At 43.2% G+C, this 23,132-nt stretch overlaps 2 protein-coding genes across 3 annotated transcripts in view; both read right to left on the reverse strand.

Moving 5' to 3' along the window:
• LOC137266466 (beta-hexosaminidase subunit beta-like) overlaps positions 1–10,645 on the reverse strand; it is a 71,578-nt gene extending 60,933 nt beyond the window's left edge. Inside the window, exon 1 of one of the 2 annotated variants that reach the window (XM_067801967.1) lies at positions 10,561–10,645. The gene's annotated coding sequence lies outside the window, so the exon portion shown is untranslated. The remainder of the gene's footprint in view (positions 1–10,560) is intronic. The other variant, XM_067801968.1, reaches the window with a different exon arrangement.
• A 2,858-nt stretch (positions 10,646–13,503) lies between these two features.
• On the reverse strand, positions 13,504–22,154 carry LOC137265574 (uncharacterized). The gene is made up of 8 exons (XM_067800993.1): positions 21,919–22,154; positions 21,598–21,621; positions 19,926–20,033; positions 18,919–19,019; positions 17,311–17,410; positions 16,475–16,645; positions 15,392–15,552; positions 13,504–14,637 (listed from the first exon to the last, which is right to left on the reverse strand). Exons 1-8 carry the CDS (start codon positions 21,971–21,973, stop codon positions 14,539–14,541), a joined length of 819 nt encoding a protein of 272 aa, XP_067657094.1. The 5' UTR covers positions 21,974–22,154; the 3' UTR covers positions 13,504–14,538.
• Between the last annotated feature and the right edge of the window lie 978 nt (positions 22,155–23,132).

A 23,132-nucleotide genomic window follows, 5' to 3' on the forward strand; every position in this document is an offset into this window, starting at 1 on the left:
TGGATCACTAGAAGACAATAACAAGCAGTGTATTTTCTTCTTTGAGTGGCATTTTAGAAGTTAGGGAGTACAAGATTGACAAACTTTAAAGATAACAACTTCTATATTATGATACTGCGACGTATCGGTACAGATTCTTGCACCGTTGTCAAGTAGGAATACCATGAAGGTTGTCAATCCAGTGTATTTTCTACTGCATGTCCATGTGTGCATGGATCACTAGAAGACAATAACAAGCAGTGTATTTTCTTCTTTGAGTGGCATTTTAGAAGTTAGGGAGTACAAGATTGACAAACTTTAAAGATAACAACTTCTATATTATGATACTGCGACGTATCGGTACAGATTCTTGCACCGTTGTCAAGTAGGAATACCATGAAGGTTGTCAATCCAGTGTATTTTCTAGTGTATATCCATGTGTGCATGCATCACTAGAAGACAATAACAAGCAGTGTATTTTCTTCTTTGAGTGGCATTTTAGAAGTTAGGGAGTACAAGATTGACAAACTTTAAAGATAACAACTTCTATATTATGATACTGCGACGTATCGGTACAGATTCTTGCACCGTTGTCAAGTAGGAATACCATGAAGGTTGTCAATCCAGTGTATGTTCTACTGCATGTCCATGTGAGCCTTCTGGTTTGGAATACGGCATGTGCCTAATGTGTGAAAGGTGGGGTCATAAAATGTACTATACTCATATAATCATATTTTCATAGCCGAATAAATACATCGTATGTATATTGACAGCTCTGGTTTGAAATCAGTGGTGAGGAAAAGGACTCCACTTCAACGGGGTTTGAAAGTGATTATTTACACACATTTCAAACGTGATGAAATGGCGTCGGGAACGTTTGTCAGTCATGCAACTTAGCTCTTTAGTTCTGGGCGTTTAAGTCATATTAAGTATACTTTAGAATTATTAATAGTGATTTTTTTATGTTGTGTGCGACTAGAAGGCGACCTTGAAAACATGTGGTGGGCCAGCATTGTTCACCTCTACCAGTCATTTGAGGAAATTAGCAGGGCCTGTATTGTAAAAGATCAAATGACAAAATAAAGAATCAGTGATTAAATCTGTTGCATGCATGCGACTACGTGTGTGACTGACCTGTAGCGTTTAAATTATATCGAAAGGAGTGGGGTCACAACTTGTGTTATTATTTCATTGTAACATGGTACGGGACAGGAGGGCACCTTCACCTCCATTGTAAGTAACACGAGTATGGAGTGTACAGGTGGAGTGTACAGGTGGAGTGTACAGATATCTATTATGATAAAATACGTCTTTGGGGTATGCTCATTGCGTTTATTTGGAGTTCCTGTAATGAGTAGCGTTAAATGTCATAAGATGATTCATAAACAATTAAGACTGATAAAGGTATAGATAGATTAATGGTATGGATTCTTTTGGGGAGAGAAATGTATATGATTATCAGAAAACAGAAGTCCTTCGACTCTTGTCCAGAAGCTGCCTGGTCGGTAGTCAGGACCTAGGTGGGTATTTCAAAAGCTATATTTGGACGTGTTGATTACATAACCAGATTTGACATGGGCTGGCACTGAACATGTTCGTGACGGTTCCTATCACTGGACGGGCTCACCCTGCTTTTTCTGAGCAACTCGTGACATAACTTTTGTGTGAAATTAACACATGATCGTATTGATAATGCGTTAAACATAATATATACAGTCAGGCCGCGTTAGTGCATGTGTGTACAGACACCGACTGTCTTGACTTGACAGTCCAGGCCCGCCTCGAAGAAGATAGTCTTGACCGGACAAGGCCCGCCCCGAAGAGGATAGTCTTGACCCGCACAGACGCCAATAATCTTGACCTGACAGTCGAGGCAGATGGTCTTGACTTGACAGTCACGCTCGCCCAAACGCCATAGTCTTGACGTCGATAACTACATGACGGCGTATGTACGTAACTGATTTTGCGCCAGTCAACCCAGTGACTGACACCGTGGGCACTGATATTGACGACGACAAGCATTAGCCAAGGCTCCTAACCACTCGTTAGTCTGACTACTCGGTCCCGTTAGTCTGCTCTTACGACAAGGATTGGTTACTGAAGACCAATTCAAAAAGGGATATTCGTGAATTTTACATGACGATCATACAATCATATATACAGGGTCGGGGAGTAGGAAAACGTTATGGGATTAAAGTCCGCCATATAGGCAGTGACGTTATCGATCTACCGTCTTGAGACGAACGTCATCGATCTGCCGTCTGTAGACGCACGTCATCAGATCTGTCGTCTTCAGACGCACGTCATCAGATCTGCCGTCTTGAGACGAACGTCATCGATCTGCCGTCTTGAGAAGCAAGTCATCAGATCTGCCGTCTTGAGACGCACCTCATCAGATCTGCCGTCTTGAGACGCACCTCATCGATCTGCCGTCTTGAGACGCATGTCATCAGATCTGCCGTCTTCAGACGCACGTCATCAGATCTGCCCTCTTGAGACACACCTCCTCGATCTGCCGTCTTCAGAAGCACGTCATCAGATCTGCCGTCTTGAGACGCACGTCATCAGATCTGCCCTCTTGAGACGCACGTCATCAGATCTGCCCTCTTGAGACGCACCAACTCGATCTGCCGTCTTGAGACGAACGTCGTCAGATCTGCCGTCTTGAGACGCACGTCATCAGATCTGCCCTCTTGAGACGCACCTCCTCGATCTGCCGTCTTGAGAAGCACGTTATCAGATCTGCCGTCTTGAGACGCATGTCATCAGGATCTGCCATCGTGAGACGCACGTCATCCATCTGCCGTCTTGTGACGCATGTCATCAGATCTGCCTTCTGTACACGCACGTCATCGATCTGCCCTCTTGAGACGCACCTCATCGATCTGCCGACTTGAGACGCACGTCGTCAGATCTGCCCTCTTGAGACGCACGTCGTCAGATCTGCCGTCTTGAGACGCACGTCATCAGATCTGCCGTCTTGAGACGCACGTTATCAGATCTGCCGTCTTGAGACGCATGTCATCAGGATCTGCCATCGTGAGACGCACGTCGTCCATCTGCCGTCTTGTGACGCATGTCATCAGATCTGCCTTCTGTACACGCATGTCGTCAGATCTGCCCTCTTGAGACGTACGTCATCAGATCTGCCGTCTGTATACGGACGTCATCGATCTGCTGTCTTGAGACGCACGTCGTCAGATCTGCCGTCTTGACAAGCACCTAATCGATGTGCCGTCGTGAGACGCACGGCATTGATCTGCCGTCTTGTGACGCACGTCATGAGTTCTGCCGTCTTGAGACGCATGTCATCAGATCTGCCGTCTGTAGACGCACGTCGTCAGATGTGCCGTCTTGAGACGTACGACATCAGATCTGCCGTCTGCAGACGCACGTCATCAATCTGCCGTTTGCAGACGCACGTCATCGATCTGCCGTCTGTAGATGCACATCATGAGATCTGCCGTCTGGAGTCGCACCTCATCGATCTGCCTTCTTTAGTCGGACAGCATCGATCTTCCGTCTTCAGACCCACGTCATCAGATCTGCAGTCTTGAGACGCACGTCATCAGATCTGCCGTCTTGAGACGCACGTCATCAGATCTGCCGTCTTGAGACGCACGTCATCCATCTGCCGTCTTGAGACGGACGTCATTGATCTACTGTCTGTAGACGCACGTTATCGACCTGCCGTCTTGAGACGCACGTCATGAGATCTGCCGTCTTGAGAGGCACGTCATCAGATCTGCCGTCTTGAGACGCACGTCATCAGATCTGACGCCTTGAGACGCACGTCATCAGATCTGCCGTCTTGAGACGCACCTCATCGATCTGCCGTCTTGAGACGCACCAACTCGATCTGCCGTCTTGAGACGCATGTCATCAGATCTGCCGTCTTGAGACGCACGTCATCAGATCTGCCGTCTTCAGACGCACGTCATTAGATCTACCGTCTTGAGACGCACGTCGTCAGATCTGCCTTCTTGAGACGCGCGTCATCAGATCTGCCGTCTGTAGATGCACATCATGAGATCTGCCGTCTGGAGTCGCACCTCATCGATCTGCCTTCTTTAGTCGGACAGCATCGATCTTCCGTCTTCAGACCCACGTCATCAGATCTGCAGTCTTGAGACGCACGTCATCAGATCTGCCGTCTTGAGACGCACGTCATCAGATCTGCCGTCTTGAGACGCACGTCATCCATCTGCCGTCTTGAGACGGACGTCATTGATCTACTGTCTGTAGACGCACGTTATCGACCTGCCGTCTTGAGACGCACGTCATGAGATCTGCCGTCTTGAGAGGCACGTCATCAGATCTGCCGTCTTGAGACGCACGTCATCAGATCTGACGCCTTGAGACGCACGTCATCAGATCTGCCGTCTTGAGACGCACCTCATCGATCTGCCGTCTTGAGACGCACCAACTCGATCTGCCGTCTTGAGACGCATGTCATCAGATCTGCCGTCTTGAGACGCACGTCGTCAGATCTGCCTTCTTGAGACGCGCGTCATCAGATCTGCCGTCTTGAGACGCATTAGCATATTCAGAGGAAAAAGTTATTGTGACATTGTGCAACGTTTCGTCAGGTAATATTGTCAATGTGTTTACAGATTTCAGCATGTGATGACTTTTCATTCCTTGCAGTGAAATCCCACATTGTATGTGAAGCAGTGAAGCAGTAGCGATTCCTGGTTAAGATAACCCACAAGTAGGTCCTTGAACCCAGCTTATATTGCCCCCTTCTGTTACTGAACCCCCTGCGGACTGTGACATGCATCAGGGCAGTACTCTCCAACCAGGTAAAAGACACAATAACCATTCTTTGGCTGAGAGAATATTTACACAAACGTATTATGTATCCATGGATACCTGCTGCGAAAGGTTTCCGTACATAATATAATTGTACTTTCATGTATTCTTCCCTTCATGGTTTCTATAGAAACCAAAAAAGTATAATAAACACAGGCTTTTAATATAGACCTACAAACATGTTGTCACTGAAAAAAATTCAAAATTTTGAAGAACATGAATACATGCCATATTTAGTGATCACAACTTCATTGTCACTGATAAAGAATAAAAGAAGCCGTTATCAAGAAACAGTGCCGTGCATACAAACCTCCATAATAATTCCTCAGTGTAAACATGAGGAAGTAAACATACTCACAGGTTTACTACCAACTTCAGTGACGACGCACAACGGTATCCACGACATCCACTCAGACACTGAACTACTGTCAATCTACCTGCAGAGTAATACCTACAGACATATACTGAGTGCACTCACCAAAGGAGTATATGCACTAGTGTAAAACTAATCTCCCAAATATAAACGCTTTTCCTTGAATGCAGCAGGCTTTTGACGATCCCCATGCCTTTGTCAGTGTGCGTGCAGTCATTAAATAGTTATTAATGACTTGCCAGGGGCAACGGCTGTTTGGTACTTCAGAACATGCATTAAAATTATCGATGTGTTTGTGAGGTTTTGTGAGTTAAATATCCAACATTCAACAGCTACGAATACCTAACAGAAATCTGAGGTATAAACATCGGCAGATGCAGTGGATCACTTCACCGTGTCGTTCATGGGTCGATTGTATAACACTAAAACACTGAACAACGCATTCATATTTGCTTTGGGTGGTTATGTAATTATACTCTGGCAGATGTGTCATGTCGCCAGACACGCCACGTGCCACAGGTGGAACAGGTGGATCCCAGGTGACCGGAATGTCGTTATGGTATTATGATAGTTGCCTCGAGGGGTTGTAGGCAAGATCAATAACACTGACAAAAAACATGTAACTTGCGCTATACCTTTGAAAGAAGTCGGTGTGTCATGTCAAATAACTATGAGTGAGTTTGACGTCGCTTTGAACAGTATAAATTTTGTTACAAATTACTGCATACCAGCATTAGGTCACAGGAACGACACAGGTCAGAAAGCAACTCTTGTGTCACCCCCGAGCAGGATCCAATAGCACGAATTTCCAGGTTCTGGAGACAGCTAATTGCGGTGACCTCGGCGACTGGCCCACCCGCGTTCCTATGCTACCAATACAGAGAATGAAAACTGTAACGTGATAGTGCGATAAGTAATAACTACATATGAAGGATAACCCTCAACTTCAGCATTAATAACATTCCTGCGTGGTATGGCCATGCATGACAGTGTAAATGAAATAGATCTTGATATTTGCTGAAAGTAAATATTTACTATTCTTGTCAACATACTGGAGCATAGGTCAACAGGAAGTCAAGACTGAAGATTATCAAACCAACATTTGACTAACTGGAAGTATGGCCGACATATATATGCTGTACTACAACAGCATTGACGTCAGGGGAAGTCAGTTATTAATAATTCACCTTACAATTCGGAGCCAGCGTCTGCCCTATACCTGATGTGTAGAACATACGGTGATGGTTATGTTCTGTGTGTGTGTTACATAAAGGTCCCTCACGTGTACCTGACATTGTGGTTTAATTAGGTCTAAGAGATCCTGGAGACATGTGTTTACATAGCGATATCACACTTAACAGGTACTTTCTCTGATTTCATTAGAATTTCCTCGCAGAACATTTCAGCTGTTTTACAAGTCAAACTGCCTCATTCAATATTCTGCATACAGAAATCTCTACAAGTGGCAGTTTGGACCTCTAGTTCAACTCACAGCATGCCTCGTTTGTTTTTGAATTTTAAACGTAAAAGATGGCCACCTGTATAGACTACGTCAGTGAAATAAGTATGAGATAAACTGAAATCATGTTCTGACATATGTTTTTCAGTTCCTAGCAAATTCAAAACGAGAAACCACACAGATTTTGGCCATTTTCATTTTCGGAGAAAAATTAAACGGAGAAAAACGCTGACTTAACTCAATTTCAAATCCTAATAAATTATGTATCAAAAATAGTGCAAGAGCAGATGACAGTTACTTGAAGGAATATATCAGTAGGTTTACTTACATAATATATGAGTTTGGTTGCCTTTGGATCACCCACAAAAACATATCAAAATTAACGAAAACATGTTTGATGTCATCATGAATGTCACATAGCTATTTCAACAATCTGTGGCAGGTTACTCAATCACGCATTAAGTGTAACTGTATCTAGCCTGACCGAATCCGGAAATACATGCATGTACGGTCTCCCCCACATTTACAAAGTGCAGTGCACTTGAGGACATTAAGCCCCATGTTCATATACTGCTTGTAACTGGAGCCCTATGTCGAAATGAAAACTACTCAATTCTGTAAACAGCAGTGATAGTCACTGAAGCATATTGTGTATGTACTGAATGAGAGAAGGGGAAGATTACAGACGTCAAGTTTTGTATCATGAGAAACACTCCGAGGATATTCAGTCTCCTTTATCACCTGCATGCGAACATGAGATAATGAGAAGTCTGGCGCGTCAACACAGGATGGTAAATAACATAAGCAGGTGCTTTCAGTCAACGTGGATTATCGACAGTGCAATGTGTACACGTAACGACATTTAGATAAAAACAAACTAGCAACCATGCAATCGTGCCGACACATCTATACCAACACTCCACGTGTTTCACCTGATGGTAGGCAGCCAGGTGTGAATACGAACAGTGTAAACAACATACAGAAACAAGGTGTCCACATACATACTGCATAAATGAATGTGAAACACGTTTCCACTAAGTTGGGAAGATCGATACCTATATCCACAACAAACATAAGACAAGTCACACATAGTGTGTTGAGCGAGTGAATTTGATAATTTTGTTGCAGCTTTTATGGAATTTTTCAGTCATGTTTTGTGAGCAGAGAAACAGCCTTGCAGTGACAGATTGGACTCAATAGAAACAATGGTTCATACCTGAATCGATGTAAAAATAACTTTTCAGTGTAAATGTCTGGGACAAACATGACACAGAACACCTGTCTGCAATCAGTATGTTGTGTCATAGACAGTTAACCGAGCACACGTGTCCCAGGTGTCTATGGCACCTCGATTATGCCGATAGTTTCATACTTTACTCTGCACAAACCTGGTACTGTGGCCTTCAAAATTCGCTTGATTATTCTTTTAGATTTGCCATCACATAACCTGTGTTCGTGGGTTGCAAATTCAGATTTATCTGACACTGAACTAGTTTTCACTTAGTTTTAGGACGGAACATTAATATCAGATTTTTACGAGAAGTGAGAATATGGGTTTAATGCCCCTTTATGCAATATTCGTGCTCGGGTGAAGCAGGAAACATGCTTCAAGGGTATCGGGCCCTTGTCGCGAGCCACCTCCTGAGCCACCACTAGTGTACAACAACAGACACAGCTTATACAATACGGCCAGCTGAGTTCCATACTTATTGTCTGCACATGACAGCGTTTAGAAAGGCCAACACAGGTTTCACGACATATATGATGCTTCATCAAAGTGGCAATAATACACCAAAGTATGTAGTGAGCACAGTCTTCGTCATAGCAACACCAGGCGTGGATTCTTCAAGTGACAGGTAGATGTAGTATCAACATCACAACATTGAGCTCGAGAAACCACAAACATAAACATCACATCGAGAAACCACAACCACAACCACAACCACAACCACAACCACAACCACAACCACAACCACACACGAAACGACACAGCATCTACAAATATCACAGACAAACATGCCTGTACTATGTGTACTCCATGGGATATAACCGACGTTCCATGGCAGGAGTAGAAGGACATACACAGTTCAAGTGCGCGAAATGAAGAACGATCACCTTAACACCACTGAACATTTCGACTGCTAAAACGTGTCTGGCAGATATAACTTGCTAGCTGACACCCCTCTTATCTCCGCTCACAATATATAGTGAATATATACAGTATATATGGAGGAGATACACCACACACATTAACCATGCACAGAAACAGACACACACATTTGGAATACATTTAGAAGTTGGACGAATATGAATGCATGACACGTTTTATGCATAACAAGACGGGATAATTCTTGCTCATTCTACTGAGTGAGTGCAGAGAGTGAATATACACAGATAGAACATGACCGGCATACATTGCTAACCCGATAATCTCTTTGTCTTCGTGTTTACGTTGTTATCGGTGTACATTAATCCTATTTCATTGGTTTCGGGATTGTCTTTAAACAATCGCTCACCCTACTTTGTACAACCTCTCTCTACACACAATCCCACACTCACCACTCACGCGCACACAACGGGCAAAGAAACACGCACGCACGCACGCACGCACACACGCACACACGCACACACGCTGACGCACAACAAAGCCAAAGCCCCCTGTGGAGAGTGAAAGTCAATGTCACCACATTGTTGTATCACTTCACATCTTAATGACCTCTCACAAGCCCACTATGTCAAATAATATTTTTCATGAGCCATACTGGTTGTACCCGAGAGTATATATCGACGTAGTCGAATGAACAGAGCGTCTGATGAAGCACTTGGTAGTGCCTGATCTATACAGTTATATCTGATGACCTATCGATCACTTCTCTGTGTTAGTCACATGGCAACTATAGCAAAATCTTAGCCACAGATTCACGGGTTCCATGCTGGTTAGATACAAACCAAACATGTGCTGAATCACTACCAAATATCTCTGATACCAGATGGATGTTAACATATGGGTGAGGGTAGCCTATCCTAGTGATGGCGCCCGCTACAAACACATGAAGCAAATCCAGGAACTTCAATTCAGTAAGTGAGGTTCTGTTGAGAATTGGATGTTCTCCATTTGGTTTAGGAGTTCAGGGATTCAGGAGAGTGGATGTTCTCCGCTTGGTTCAGGAGCTCTGGCATTCAGGGGAGTGGGTGTTCTCATGTTCAGGAGCTCTGGGATTCAGGGGAGTGGATGTTCTCATGTTCAGGAGCTCTGGGATTCAGGGGAGCGGATGTTCTGGGGTTCTATGGGACTGGTGTTCAGGGTGAGCGAATGTTGCGGTGTTCTAGGGTTCTTGGGAGGGACGATGTTCTGGGGTTCTTGTGATTGTTGATATTATAGATATATAGTTCTTGGATTCCACGGGTACGCACATGTGGAAAAAAAACATCCTTCCGACTTGACACAGGGCCAGGGTTTGTGCTGTCGTTAAGCTGAAGGGTGTCATGGCATGGATCGATTAACCACATCCACCTAGTGTGCTTGGAATACACGCGTTAATGAGCTAGTCAAAACAATGCCAGCAATTAAATACTATTGAATAATAAAGATTACGTTTATATTGAATATATCATGCACAACTACAAGTCCACATGCCATACCACTGAAGCATTAAGCCTTTGCGTTAGATTAAAAGTCCGGCCTGACTATGGTACAGACATGTCAGCTAAACACTGCCAACTTGTTGCACGTGTTGTCACTTTCATGTGCCGTGTGTAAAACATCGGACGCCTAGTTCACACTTTTCAGGAACCCATCAAGCCATGTTGTTGACAAATGTGTGTGTAAAATATCCGCGTCACTACGTAGCAAACACTGAGAAAATAAAACGCGGAAACTGTTAGACAAAATGTCGATATTTTGAAAATGAAGGAAGCAAACTTCACAGCGACTTACCGTGGATTTTCCTGACCCGGACGACGTGTTACCAACCGCCCCGATAACGGAGACCTAAATATTCGCGTTGATAAGACGCAGCGATAGTGGGGGCAAACCGCGCGACTTGCACACAACCGTACACGTTTCTCACATTTAACCATAGAATAACGCACTCAGTCACTGCTTGCCTTACAGGGAGATTACTGAGAATCACGGAGGAAATGAAAAATTACGTCGCGGCCAACCTGCCATACCCTTGTTGTTTGAACGCTTGTGTACTCGAGGCGAGGTCGGGTGTGCTGTGTGGCGCCCCAAGTAAGCTAGTTATATGACGGTGGTCTGTAAAATGTGGAGTTTTGACAAGACAGTTTGATACAATGACATGATAAGCCAAGTCTCACTACCATATATATTTCTTGTACGACGAGCAGGTTTCTGTACATTAGTCCTTGACGTACCTCCAGAGAGTATGAACAGCAAATCAGTGAAAGCTGGATGACACACAAACACGTTTTTTTTCAGAAAGATATGGCCAGAAGACAAGCACTGCAAAGACACTAACGCATAAACTTATTTTTTATCTCCACACCAGACCACATTCACATCTCCTTGAAATAAAACAGTACAAGGTGGTACCTCGAGACGAGCTCCGTGTACAGTTTATCACAGAAACAGGCAAGAATTGCTCCTAAGGTTACCTCGAGTGGGTCATGGTAAAGCTATATGTTCTCCAACACTTAACAGTGCAGACCATTCATATATAAATGTTTGTCTTGTGTTCAGATCCGGGGTAGAACAGGTCTTTAGCAATACATGCTTGCCACAAAGGGCGACGATGCTTGTCGTCAAAAGCGACTAACGGGATCTGGTGGTTGATCCATGTCATCGGTTCCCAGTGCGTCGATCGATGCCCTTGCTGTTGATTATTGGATTGTTTGGTCCAGACTCTATGTACAGACCCCCGCTGTGTAGGTGGAATAATGCTGAGTGTGACGTAAAACAAAACTTACTCACTCACTTGAGATAAGGACGTGTTTTGTATGAACGTGAAGTGACTGTGGGTTCACGCGTCTTCATCTGCATGTAAATGGTTTTACCCGTGTTTCACATGTTACTTTACTCTCACCGTTGTTTCACACACTATTGCTACCCAATGAAACTCGTGAAATTCCAGGCCTTAAATTCCGTCAGTCGCACCCATTTCCTTGGTTGAGTATTTTACAATTTTATAGTAATAGTTGTACATGGCATTCAACAGTGTTCATTTAAATAACGGGGGTCAAATTAAAATCTGGACGGATCAACAAGGGACTGAAAGCCTTCGAAACCAGCGTTTTTTTGCCCAAATACGAAAGAGTGTTTCTGTTGCAATCGACTGTAACCCACGAGGGGCTACCTTTCACAATGTGACCTTTGCTCGCAAGTAACCCCAAGAGAAGCTCGGGTAAGTGTCACAGTTCCTCGTATGATGGGTCACGTGAGTAATGACGTCAGTACAGCATTTACTTCGGTCTGGTACAGTGTTTTATTCAAATAATGACTGACAGTGTGAAACTGGTTATAAAATAATATTATAAGTCCGCTTTCTTTTCAAAGTTTTTATGAAAAAGGTCGCTTTGTTTGGTTTATGTCAACGCTGAGTGCTTGTGTACCGGAGTATCCTATGACAGTAAGCACTGGCAATACCACAACGGGTGGACAAGGTGGTGTACGTCTGATGGATCCAACCATGACGAACCAACACCTGAACCACTTGCCTTGCTACATGTAAGTCGCCCAAAGGCAAAATCACTTTTAGATTCTAATGAAGGGGAAAATATGCAAACATAGAATATTTGGTTTGAGGTCTGAAGAGATGATTAACAAATTACGTGTAGAATTCCGGTTACAGTACACATGAAAAGTTGTGAAAATCAGAAACAAGTACATTTCGCATTCATATATTTAGGTCAATAGAAACGTATACGCACCTGAACGATGTATGTGTTTTATCCCCCGGATGCCATCTTGACGTTCTGGACCCGAACACCAGACAGGAGTACGAGAACTGAAACTTCACTTGAAAGAAACTGTGTCGTTGGTTACGTGAAGGATAAAGATTTCTACAACAGATTATTTGATCACACCTGAGTCTTTCCCATACAAGAAGAATGAACAGACTGTCATCCCTACAGTGAACACGGTAAACACCCGTGGGAAAATTATAAAACCTGATCTGGCCCTTCATTCTAACAAAAACGTTCATTGAACACGAGGAGAGCTGGAGGAATTAAGTTATCTTAAAAAATAATCGATTTCAATGTTAAAGAGAGCCTAAACCTGTTGCGGTCGGTACCGGAATACATAAATATATATTATTTTACAGGCGCTTCATTCTGAAATTCACTGACTTCAATGACCTTTATGACACCCGGTCCCGTGAAGCCCTATCTTGTGTAGTCTGTTCTGGTGTGAAATATTGGCTTCATCGTGCCTTCAGCAAGGACTACATCAGGTATTTTAGTAAAAACACCCCTCTTAAACATTTATAAAATGTGATATTCATTCCCATGCACTGTGTAATTTAACCATTTATCCCTACACTAACATATTTAAAGTTAGTTACAGCTGGCGATTAGGTGCCTGACTCAGAGGGCGTGGGTTCGAATCCCGGATGGGACTCAACTCAAAAACAATTACTAGAATTGTTATACTTCACTAAGAAAGTGTAATCCCAATTATGGCGTATGTTTAAACTGTATAAGATTCCACAGAGTTAAGGAACATGGCGGAAGAACACCACCTATATAAATTTATGACAAAACGTCATGGATGTCAATTTCTTCCTTATTGTATACACATATGTATACACCTAGATATACATTGTGAGGCTTCCGGACTCGCATCAGTACTGGCGAAGATTAACTGTGTATAGGTATTGATCGTTGTCTTGAGCGGTGACATATAAAGACAAGCTTTATGCATTTATTATTTATGTAACTTTATTCTGATGATGCAGATTCCTGTACCGTTGTCAAGCTAGTATGAGTAAGGTGGGAAACAGGCTAAAATATATACAGTACTTACTTAACTAACAGCAAAGACATTAATCGGGATATGCAATGTGATGACGAAAACTGTCAACCAACCAACGGGACTTCACTAAACGAAAATTAACAGAAGCCATCCACATCAAACGACACTGCCCCCAGATCAATAGAGATCAAGGTTACTCCATCCCCTTTGCATCAAGGTTACTTCATCCCCTTTGTATCAAGGTTACTTCATCCCATTTGTATCAAGGTTACTTCATCCCCTTTGTATCAAGGTTACTTCATCCCATTTTATCAAGGTTACTTCATCCCCTTTGTATCAAGGTTACTTCATCCCCTTTGCATACGTTGGACTCATCAAACGACACAACCTGGTCATAGTCACCTGTCTAAAGACCGGCTTCTACATGAAATCCGTCGTTGCCGCCTTATACTGGCGTCTACATCGTCTTCACATTGTATATCCTAATTAATGTCGTATATATATATATTAGCCTGATTTGTAAATGATTTATGAAAACATGATTGACGTGTTATAAGCAATAGTTCCGCTGTATCCACACAGCCTGTAGATGCCCAGGCCCCGGCAAGGGAACAACTTTCAACAACTTTCAGCAACTTTTCAGCAACTTTCAGAATGATGACATACGGTCCTCACGTTTGTTGGCTGTCATCCTTACCATGTGGGCGAGTGAATGTTTGAGAAAGTGAGTGAGTATGGTTGTTTAGCGCCTTCAGTAGAATTCAAGGAACATCGCAGCGGAAGGCATCAGGACGCATTGCAACTAGGAGAACCAAGTCTTCGTTAGGTCAAGCGAACGCTTTACCCACTCCACACATGCGCCTTGTGGAACTATTCCGAACATCTTCCGCGATACCTAAGTTCAAGTGAGTGAGTAAAGATTACGGCTCTTCGAGCAATAGCAGGGTGAGACACAGAGTAATGGGCTTCACACTTCAGCAATCAGCATATGGAGTCTCTGGGATTCGACAGAAAGATGTGGAGAGTGGTCACACCAGTCGTGTGCTTGGAGAGGCAGCGGGGCACTGGGTCTATGAAATACTGAAAACCAACATGACAATTCTCACTGACTTTCGTTTGATAATAGCTTAGATTTAGCATTTAGATGATCAAGTCTCCCTGAAGTACAAATGTTTGCCCTCATCACTAAGAGAGATACCCTGGTTAGGGTCACGTCGGACTTTGCGAAGTGAACTAGAAACATAAATGGATCGAGGATTTCACTACCCAAGGTAGAGTGTTTTAGACGACTGTCAACTCTTGTCTTCTATGGCAACTTTCTCTTCCGGAATATATCATTAATAGAACCAAGGCTTGCTGTAACCCATCCACGATATCTACCGGGTATACGTTCCGATAAATCTCCAAATATAGTAGAGATTTATCTGAATGCATACTCTGGAGATATCGAGGATGGTAGCTACAACATATTAGAGATTTATCTGATGGGAGCAACCCTGTCTCCATTTGTAAATAGGTCATTCATGTGGCGATAGCCAGTGGGGATCATATTACGCTGCTGAAAACAGTGCGGATTGCTGGGTGGATGTATTCCGCCCGAGGCATGGGAAGGGTCTCATAGATCAGCCTTGACGACCTGCTTAACAGAATCATCTCGTTCTCCACCAAGTCACATAGTATAATCACTAGATTGCCTGGTCTATATACGATTATTTTCTGGCCGTTTTTTTCTGGTGTCGAGCTGAACAATAAAGAGTCGTTGGCAACTCTATGAACAAGTATGAAATATTTGACATGACAAAATATTTGGCATTTATCAAGATTAAAAACTTACCCCAAACGCACGTTTCGGTGGATATTCAAAGCGGGGAGAGGCTATAGTAGCCATGAAAGACCACCCGAATGCGTCAAGTCGGCCGCCATTATAGAGCAGGAAGACAGGGAAGAAATTGTCACAGGCTGCATCCAACCTGGCGTCATACCAGTAGTGTAGTCCTGCAGTGGAGGGTGTAGACCCATATATTCTTGAGAGACATTTAGAAGTTGCTGTATATATAAGACAAGTATGTGGATGGCAGCTGCTTATGTATCATATAACACGACATTTCTCGGCCACTTCTTGTCTCTTCTTCAATCCCCTGAACACTCGTACGTTACCTGCTTCCCAACATGGCGGCAGGTAGATCGCTTGGCGATTACTTCCTTCGAATTAGCATTCTTCCACGTGTATACAATATAAAATATTAAACACACTGATAAACCTTGATGGTGCAAATACACAGAAAGCACCGAATTCACTTATTAATGTCTATGTATTGACGCTCGGATGTTGGTAGCTCAAAGGCTGAATGTTGGTTCAGTTACCGACATCCTCGCACGACTATCGATGACCATGCTCTGAAAAAATTGAAAACCTTCATTGACGAATATACTAGGCCTCATTCACATCGCTGGAGTTGCTTACGTCAACAGACTAACAGCAACTTTACCTTGACCCGCCTTTAGTCCAGATTTCAATCCCATGGATATTGTTTGGGACGTTATTGATCGCAGGGTACGCCAGTTATCGGCCAAAACAAAATCGTGATGCATCGAAAGATACTCTCCAGCAAGATTGCAATGAAATCAACGCCTGAGGAGGGTCAGGGATAGGATTGTACTGACACTGTGCCCGTGTTTTTTCTTATATTTAAGCGATTTCTTGAGGACGGTATCTGTGACAATGACCACGCTTGTTAACGTCACATGACCATAGTTATCATCACTACAAAACGAGACAATGTCTCAATAAACTGGTGTTTCGTTTTTCTAGAGTTCATATTCGCCACTTAATTCCCTGATGGTCACTGTATCCAGATAGAAAGAAAAAGTTGTTCTGGCTAACGCTAACATACGTGTACTATGAAAAACTCTGTACCCATTGTGGTATAACACCGCCCCTTGGTCCACAGTGTGCCGCTCAAACCACTCTCTTGCCGGGGAACTCTTTGGCTGTCGTTGGGATTGGTGTTGGACTGGATCCACAAGTCCGCCCCAGTTCCTTCCATGGCAAACTGTTTGGCCGCTCTCCCCGTGCTACAGATGGAGCCTGGATAAACAAGTTACACGTATGTGATCTGGGACAATGTGGGTCACGTAGAACAAGTGTGAGTGATGTAGGACAAGTGTGTGTGATCTAGAACAGGTGTGTGTCTGTGTGTCTGTGTGTCTGTGATCTAGCACACATATGTGTGATCTAGGACAATGTGGGTTGTGTAGAACAAGTGTGAGTGATGTAGGACAAGTGTGTGAGATCCAGGACAAGTGTGTGTGTGTCTGTGTGTGTATGTGTGTGTGTGTATGTGTGTGAGTCTGTTATATCCAGGACAAGTGTGTGTGATCCAGGAGTAGTGTGTGTGATCAACAACAAACATAACGAGGGGGAGTTTATTAATGTCAGCTTCTGCAATGTGGGGAACAATGGTGACATGATGAAAGAGTAAGGATATGATTTCAAAAGTCGTACTTCACGTACCTCACCTCAGTTTTACTCAGCTCACTCAGTAATATTCCCTCTATGTGGCAGCGGTCTGTAGATAATCGAGTCAATCAGCATGAGCATCGATCTACTCAACCGGGACACGATGACATGTGTCGACCAAGTCAGACAGCTTGACCAACCGATTTAGTCGCCACTTACGACAAGCATGGGTTACTGAAGACCAATTCTAACCCGGGTTTCATAGATGCGCATTAAAGCCAAATTATTCTTACTTGGTTCCACAAAATAGGATGTGATGTACTGCTTGTCGTTATATTCCACAAATGGCTGGTTCAACAGGCTGGCGTAGGGGTAGCCGTTGACGCTCTCAATCTAGAGTACAAGACGTGGGAAGTACAGTGTCGAGGATACACATGCATTATTTCGACACACATAAATGTGATATGTGAAATGAAAAAAAGACATATATGTCATGCATCCAGTGGCTAAATGTTAATTGTATTCTGAAGAATACAAAGCTCTATTTCTCTTTAGTATATACCACGAGGTGATCAAACATAATTATCTCCTAAAGGGGCTATACTCGAAGGCAACGGTTACTGTCTCATGGACATTCTTCCCTCACAAATCACTATATGTTTATAATGATTGTTTTTGAGATGTTCATATTACCATTGCACCCTACCGGTCAACTGGCAGTTCCAGTTATTTGAGAAACGACTCATACGAAATTGCCTCAAACCAACTCTTTCTGACGCCAGATATCCAATCCGATATCCTCGCCATCTTGGACAATCTTCGGAACTGCCGAATTACGAAAGCAGTCACTTTTATCGTTTATGGCGAGTCACAGGAATGTTTAAGTCAAAGGTAACGTCATACGTCACCTCAACGTCACAGTGACATTGACAACAGAACAACAACGTCAAGCGGGTGAATAATGACAGAGTGTTTGTTTATGTGGGAGGAAGGTGTTAGTATGATCCCCAAGATATTGCATAGTGAACATTTGCAGAATAATATTTGTTAGTAAGAAGGAACAATAATGACAGGGATGTTTTTGATGTATCAGTGTAGTTCTATGTCAATAACAGACTAATAACAGGCATGTGTATTGGTAAAACGACATTACGGATGACTTCCTATCATGGTATGTCCGAGGGCGTGACGACGTTGCAGTACGAAGCCTTATACATGGTGCTCCGTCTACAGGGACTGGGCGTTCTGGGAGTGTACCTGCTCAGATGTTTGTTTGTTTGTTGTTTACAACCCTACCCAGCAACAGCCCAGCTCTAGGAAGGTTGTCTTTTAATAACAGAGCCTGGGCCATACATTCAAGTGATTGACATCATGAGCATCCACGCACACACCTGAGACACGAAGACAAGTATAAAGACCTAGACCACACAATCCCCTTAGCAACCTCTTACGACCAGCGGGGACTCCTGAAGGTCAATTCCAGCCCGTATCTTTACTTGCTGTTCGTGTTTGATCGGTTAATATGAAGTAGAAGATGAAATCAAAGCTCTTACGTCGTGTTGGAGAGCGAGTAGTAATTTAATACTTATTGAAATCAGGTCTCCTGCTGGTAGTAATGTCTGCAGGCCTGGATGTAACCTTTAACGTCGTCAAGAGCCAGCCATGGCGTCTCAGGGAGACGGTGCACTCTCTGACACAATGTTATTACATTAATGACTACATTCTATGTACCAATATTTGGTTGCTCTTAAAATAACCTTGGTTGCTCATGATATAAGTGATCATATATGGAAATTTGCAGCTCATTGTTTTGCGTACTACATATTTAATGAGCTCGACCTGGAAAAGGGAATACATTAACATACCTGTATCTTATGGAAACATGTAACATGTACACGTACCCCTGTCTGTATGCCGGCGATGTAGCCGTTGACGTCGTAGATGAGGACAACGGCTGTGTCGCCGTCCTTTACATAACGCTTGCCAGCAAACTTAGAAGTTTCTGAAAAGTAAGAAAATTAAGAATGATATAAGTTTCTATCATTACTACTTACATCGTTGTTGTTGTTGTTGTTGTTGTTGTTTTTGCTGGACATGTGGGGCACTCAACCAAGATGTCGAGCTACGTCCGCAACAGAATCCTGCTATTGTTGTGGCTTCGGAAGGATTCTCAGTTCCATGCTGGAAGTTTGCACCAAAACGGCACAAGTCTAAGACTTGCGTTACTTCGGGCTTTACTCCCACAGTAAGCAGACATGCTGTGATAGAACTCCTGCATCGGCCTTCTCTATTGTATGAACTCAGTTATCCTTCATGTATGAATCGGTTTTTGTTGGATTGTTGTTTAACGTCGCACTCACCAATATTCCATATATGTGGCGGCAATGAGTAAATAATCCAACCCAGTGATCAACATGCGATGCCGTGTTAACCAAGTCAGCGAGCTTGACCTGGCGATCCCGTTAGTCGCTCCTTACGACAGGCAGTGTAGACTAATTCTAACGTACGAATTCCCCTTGTGCATGATGTTGTGTATAAATTTCTTGATATCGGTGTCAGCATCTACATCTAGCATCTATTATAATGAGTAAATACTTATGTCTTCTTGTTCATCCTGAGACCAGCGTCTTAATGCATCAAAGGAACTCTTGTGCTGTTCACATAAGCGTTAAACTCGACATGTAAGGGCAAACTGTATAACCGCACCAGCGTCTCGCTGTGGGCAGCAGTGGGTGTTATAATGAGTCAGTGCATTAAAACATGAAAATATATATTTAAGATCAGTCTTAAATGAGGCATCAGATGGGTATCGCATGACGAGCAAAGGGACAATTTACCACTGGCAAACGCTTCCCAAGAAGTGATTTCAGTGTCTCTTGTGACACTTCGAACAACTTCCACTACACACCTCCGCAGTCAGACAGTTTGACCCAGCCCTTCCTCAAGGCGTCTACTTCAGTCCGGGGCATGGTGTCGAAGGCGGTGCTGCTATTGCTGTTTGGGGGAGCCCAAGTCACTGGGGGAATGCAGAAATAATCAATGACAACCATTCCACCAAAATGTTTTCGATTTGACGTTTAATGACTCAGTCAGCATAAGTAAATAGGGAAGAACCACCGAGCATCAACTACGAGTATTAAGGCAAGTACAACGGCGTGTATTCAACAATATTACAGCAATGTCATGTCAGCCTTTGTGATTGTCATCATACAATACCGTTGCATCCTTGCAATGTTATATACAGATATATCATGGCGGCATGTATAGGCAGCAATGTTGCCCTACATATAGTTATATCATGGATAGCATGTATAGGCAATGTTATATTATACGTTGTTCACTTGTCACCGAACACCTTAAAATCAATTTTGCATTATTTGAAACAAGGGTACAAATCTTACCTCACACGTAAATGTCATTTCTGATTGTTTCTAGCGCTCTTCTATTATTTTCAATGTGGCCCACTTACAAGCGAGGTTTTGTTTCAAAGTATCATGCTGCTGATGGCAACTCAGTCGATACTTCGTGGCAGTACTTCTTAAAGTCGAACAACCTTGAATCACGCATGATGCTCTCAAATTGCCGACGTTTTGAGAATGCAAATCTGTAGCAGGGACCTGTAGTAGACTTCTAAATCTGCTTTTTTTGTGTCGTTTACAAATTGCCAAGATGTAGTTCAGATGAAGTCCCTGTGACTTTTAAGCAGGGGGAATACACCGTCGTGGTTTTGCTAAGACAATACCTACTGAAAAAACAATAAGATGCAAGATTCGAATTGTTTAATCAGAATGGATGAAGTGTACGATGCGATACCCAACAGGTCAAAATGAATATTGAGGTGTTCGGTAAGGTAAATCCGTTATTCCCTCGGGGATCATGGGTTGACAAACATCGATGGTACATCAACCCATGACCTCCTGGTAATCAGTGAATAACTCATATTGTAGCCATTGCTAGATTTTGCTGGCAAGAAAAGATATTTGGAGTTATCTCCCTTCCATCGATTTGCATTCGGAAAACATCCGTAATTTCCATGCATCATTGTTAATCGAGATAAAGAATTACTATCACGAAGTAATGTATTAGTTAGCAATGATATATTACTTGCTTGTAAGCGGTGTGCTTTGAAAATAGCAGGAGAGTGCACAGCCAACCAGAAAACGACATTTCTGTGTGAGGTAAGATAAACAGTTATATCATGGCGGCATGTATACCAGCAAATGTTACAAGCAGATATATCACGCGACATATACTGGCAACGTTCCATACAGACTGCATGTACAGGCAACGTTACGTACAGTTATATCATTGCGACATGTCTAGGCAATGTTACATACAGTTACATCATAGTGGCATATATATCACTATTACATACAGATATATCATGGGGGCACGCAATGTTGCATACAGATTTATGATGTCGGCATGTATAGGTAATATTACATACAAATATACCACGGCGGTATGTACAGGCAGCGATGTTACATACACAAATATCACGGCGGCTTGTACAGGCAACAATGTTACATACAGTTACATCATCGCAGGTTGTAATGAGGTGTAGAAACCTGAGGGCATACCTTGTAACGTTTCCCACTCGGGCGCTGAAAAACAAAATGTGTTATTATTGTTGGAGGCAATACAAATGCGAAACAATATCAGAATGTGATCTCAAGACAACAGTGTGCATTTTCCAATTGCTTGATTAAGCAGTGAAATATTTGAAAATTGATACTTTTAAAGTGTGTGTCTGTGTGTGTGCCTGTGTATGTGTCTGTCTGTCTGTCTCTCTCTCTCTGTCTGTCTGTCTGTCTCTCCGTGTGTACTTTTGACAAGACAATATACAATCTATGCTGGGTTATCGGAGGACTGGCAACACATATTTTAGGTAATATACCTACCCCGTAGGGTATCCGAGGCCGCCCACAGCCACAGGAACGTCGAATGGAGCAACATGACGCCGACTTGTACTGTTGCTCTTCGCCTTGTCAAGCGTAATGGTGAGACAGGTCCTGTTCTATGCTAGTTTCTGATCCTTGTTCTAAGAGCTGGGACGGTCGGCAGTCGGTGTGGGTGTTCCGCTAGAAGTGAGCGGACGTCAGATGGCTGGTGTGCGGCTTCAGCAATGCTCCAAGTTGCAGGCGTAACGTTAGGCCACAGTCAAGATAACTTCCAGATTGTTATCAGCTCTTTAACGACGGAATCTAATTAGCGCATTCCACATGCTCGTTCAGTTACCGCAATTACAGATGCTGAGCCTTTGTGGGCGTGCGTTGTTTCAATAATGCTGACGATCATGGGCAGTGAGAGTCAACACTGTTGAGTTCCAAAGTGAGCAAATGCTAAGCCCACTTGGCTACCTCTATGCTCCCTTCCTCAGATGAATTAGTCCAATGAAGTAAGTGTCAAAACTGTATCCCAATCTTTCTCGCCACAAAAACATCATACCCATACTTTGTACAACTTGTTGACGAGTAAAGTAAACATCCACTACTTCGGTCTGTGTTTGTTGCGACAATGTCCCTGTGTTCTACTGGAAAAGTTAGTGATCGACTCAGAGAGGTTTTATAAAGACATTTCTTCATACGTGACTACAAGCTACCAAATATACTTCTGATCTGCAGTGGCAAAGGTCACCTTTCGTTTCGAGAAGCACTTCTTCCCACTAAATAGGTGGACGGTTAATGGCATTCTGAAGAAACAGGAAGCACCAACTTTGTCCGCATCGTCCGCCGAACAACATGTAGGCATTGAAGAACTGACTTCAATATCAACGGATTACACAAACTAGTTTTTACGTTTTTGCTTTCTTGAGACAAAAAATGACAATTTCGTACACTGACAATTTAACAATTATTTAAAAAAAACGAAATTGGTGACAACCGTACGAAATGAACGTTGTGTACAATACTGGAACACAAGCGACATGACACACGTCAATCAGGTCAAGGCCAAGTTCAACCCCTTTCAGTTCATCATTATGCTTAGCAGATTAAGACAGACATGCGGTAGAGAGGGTTCGGGTGATCCTGGCACAGTCAGGCCGGTAAGGCTCATCATCAGCTCAGGGCCCTCACCCCCTCTACACGCAGCCCGGATAGCGAATGGGACTTCT

The sequence above is a fragment of the Haliotis asinina genome, chromosome 15, assembly GCF_037392515.1.
Source record: "Haliotis asinina isolate JCU_RB_2024 chromosome 15, JCU_Hal_asi_v2, whole genome shotgun sequence".
In the NCBI taxonomy this organism is placed as follows: domain Eukaryota; kingdom Metazoa; phylum Mollusca; class Gastropoda; order Lepetellida; family Haliotidae; genus Haliotis; species Haliotis asinina.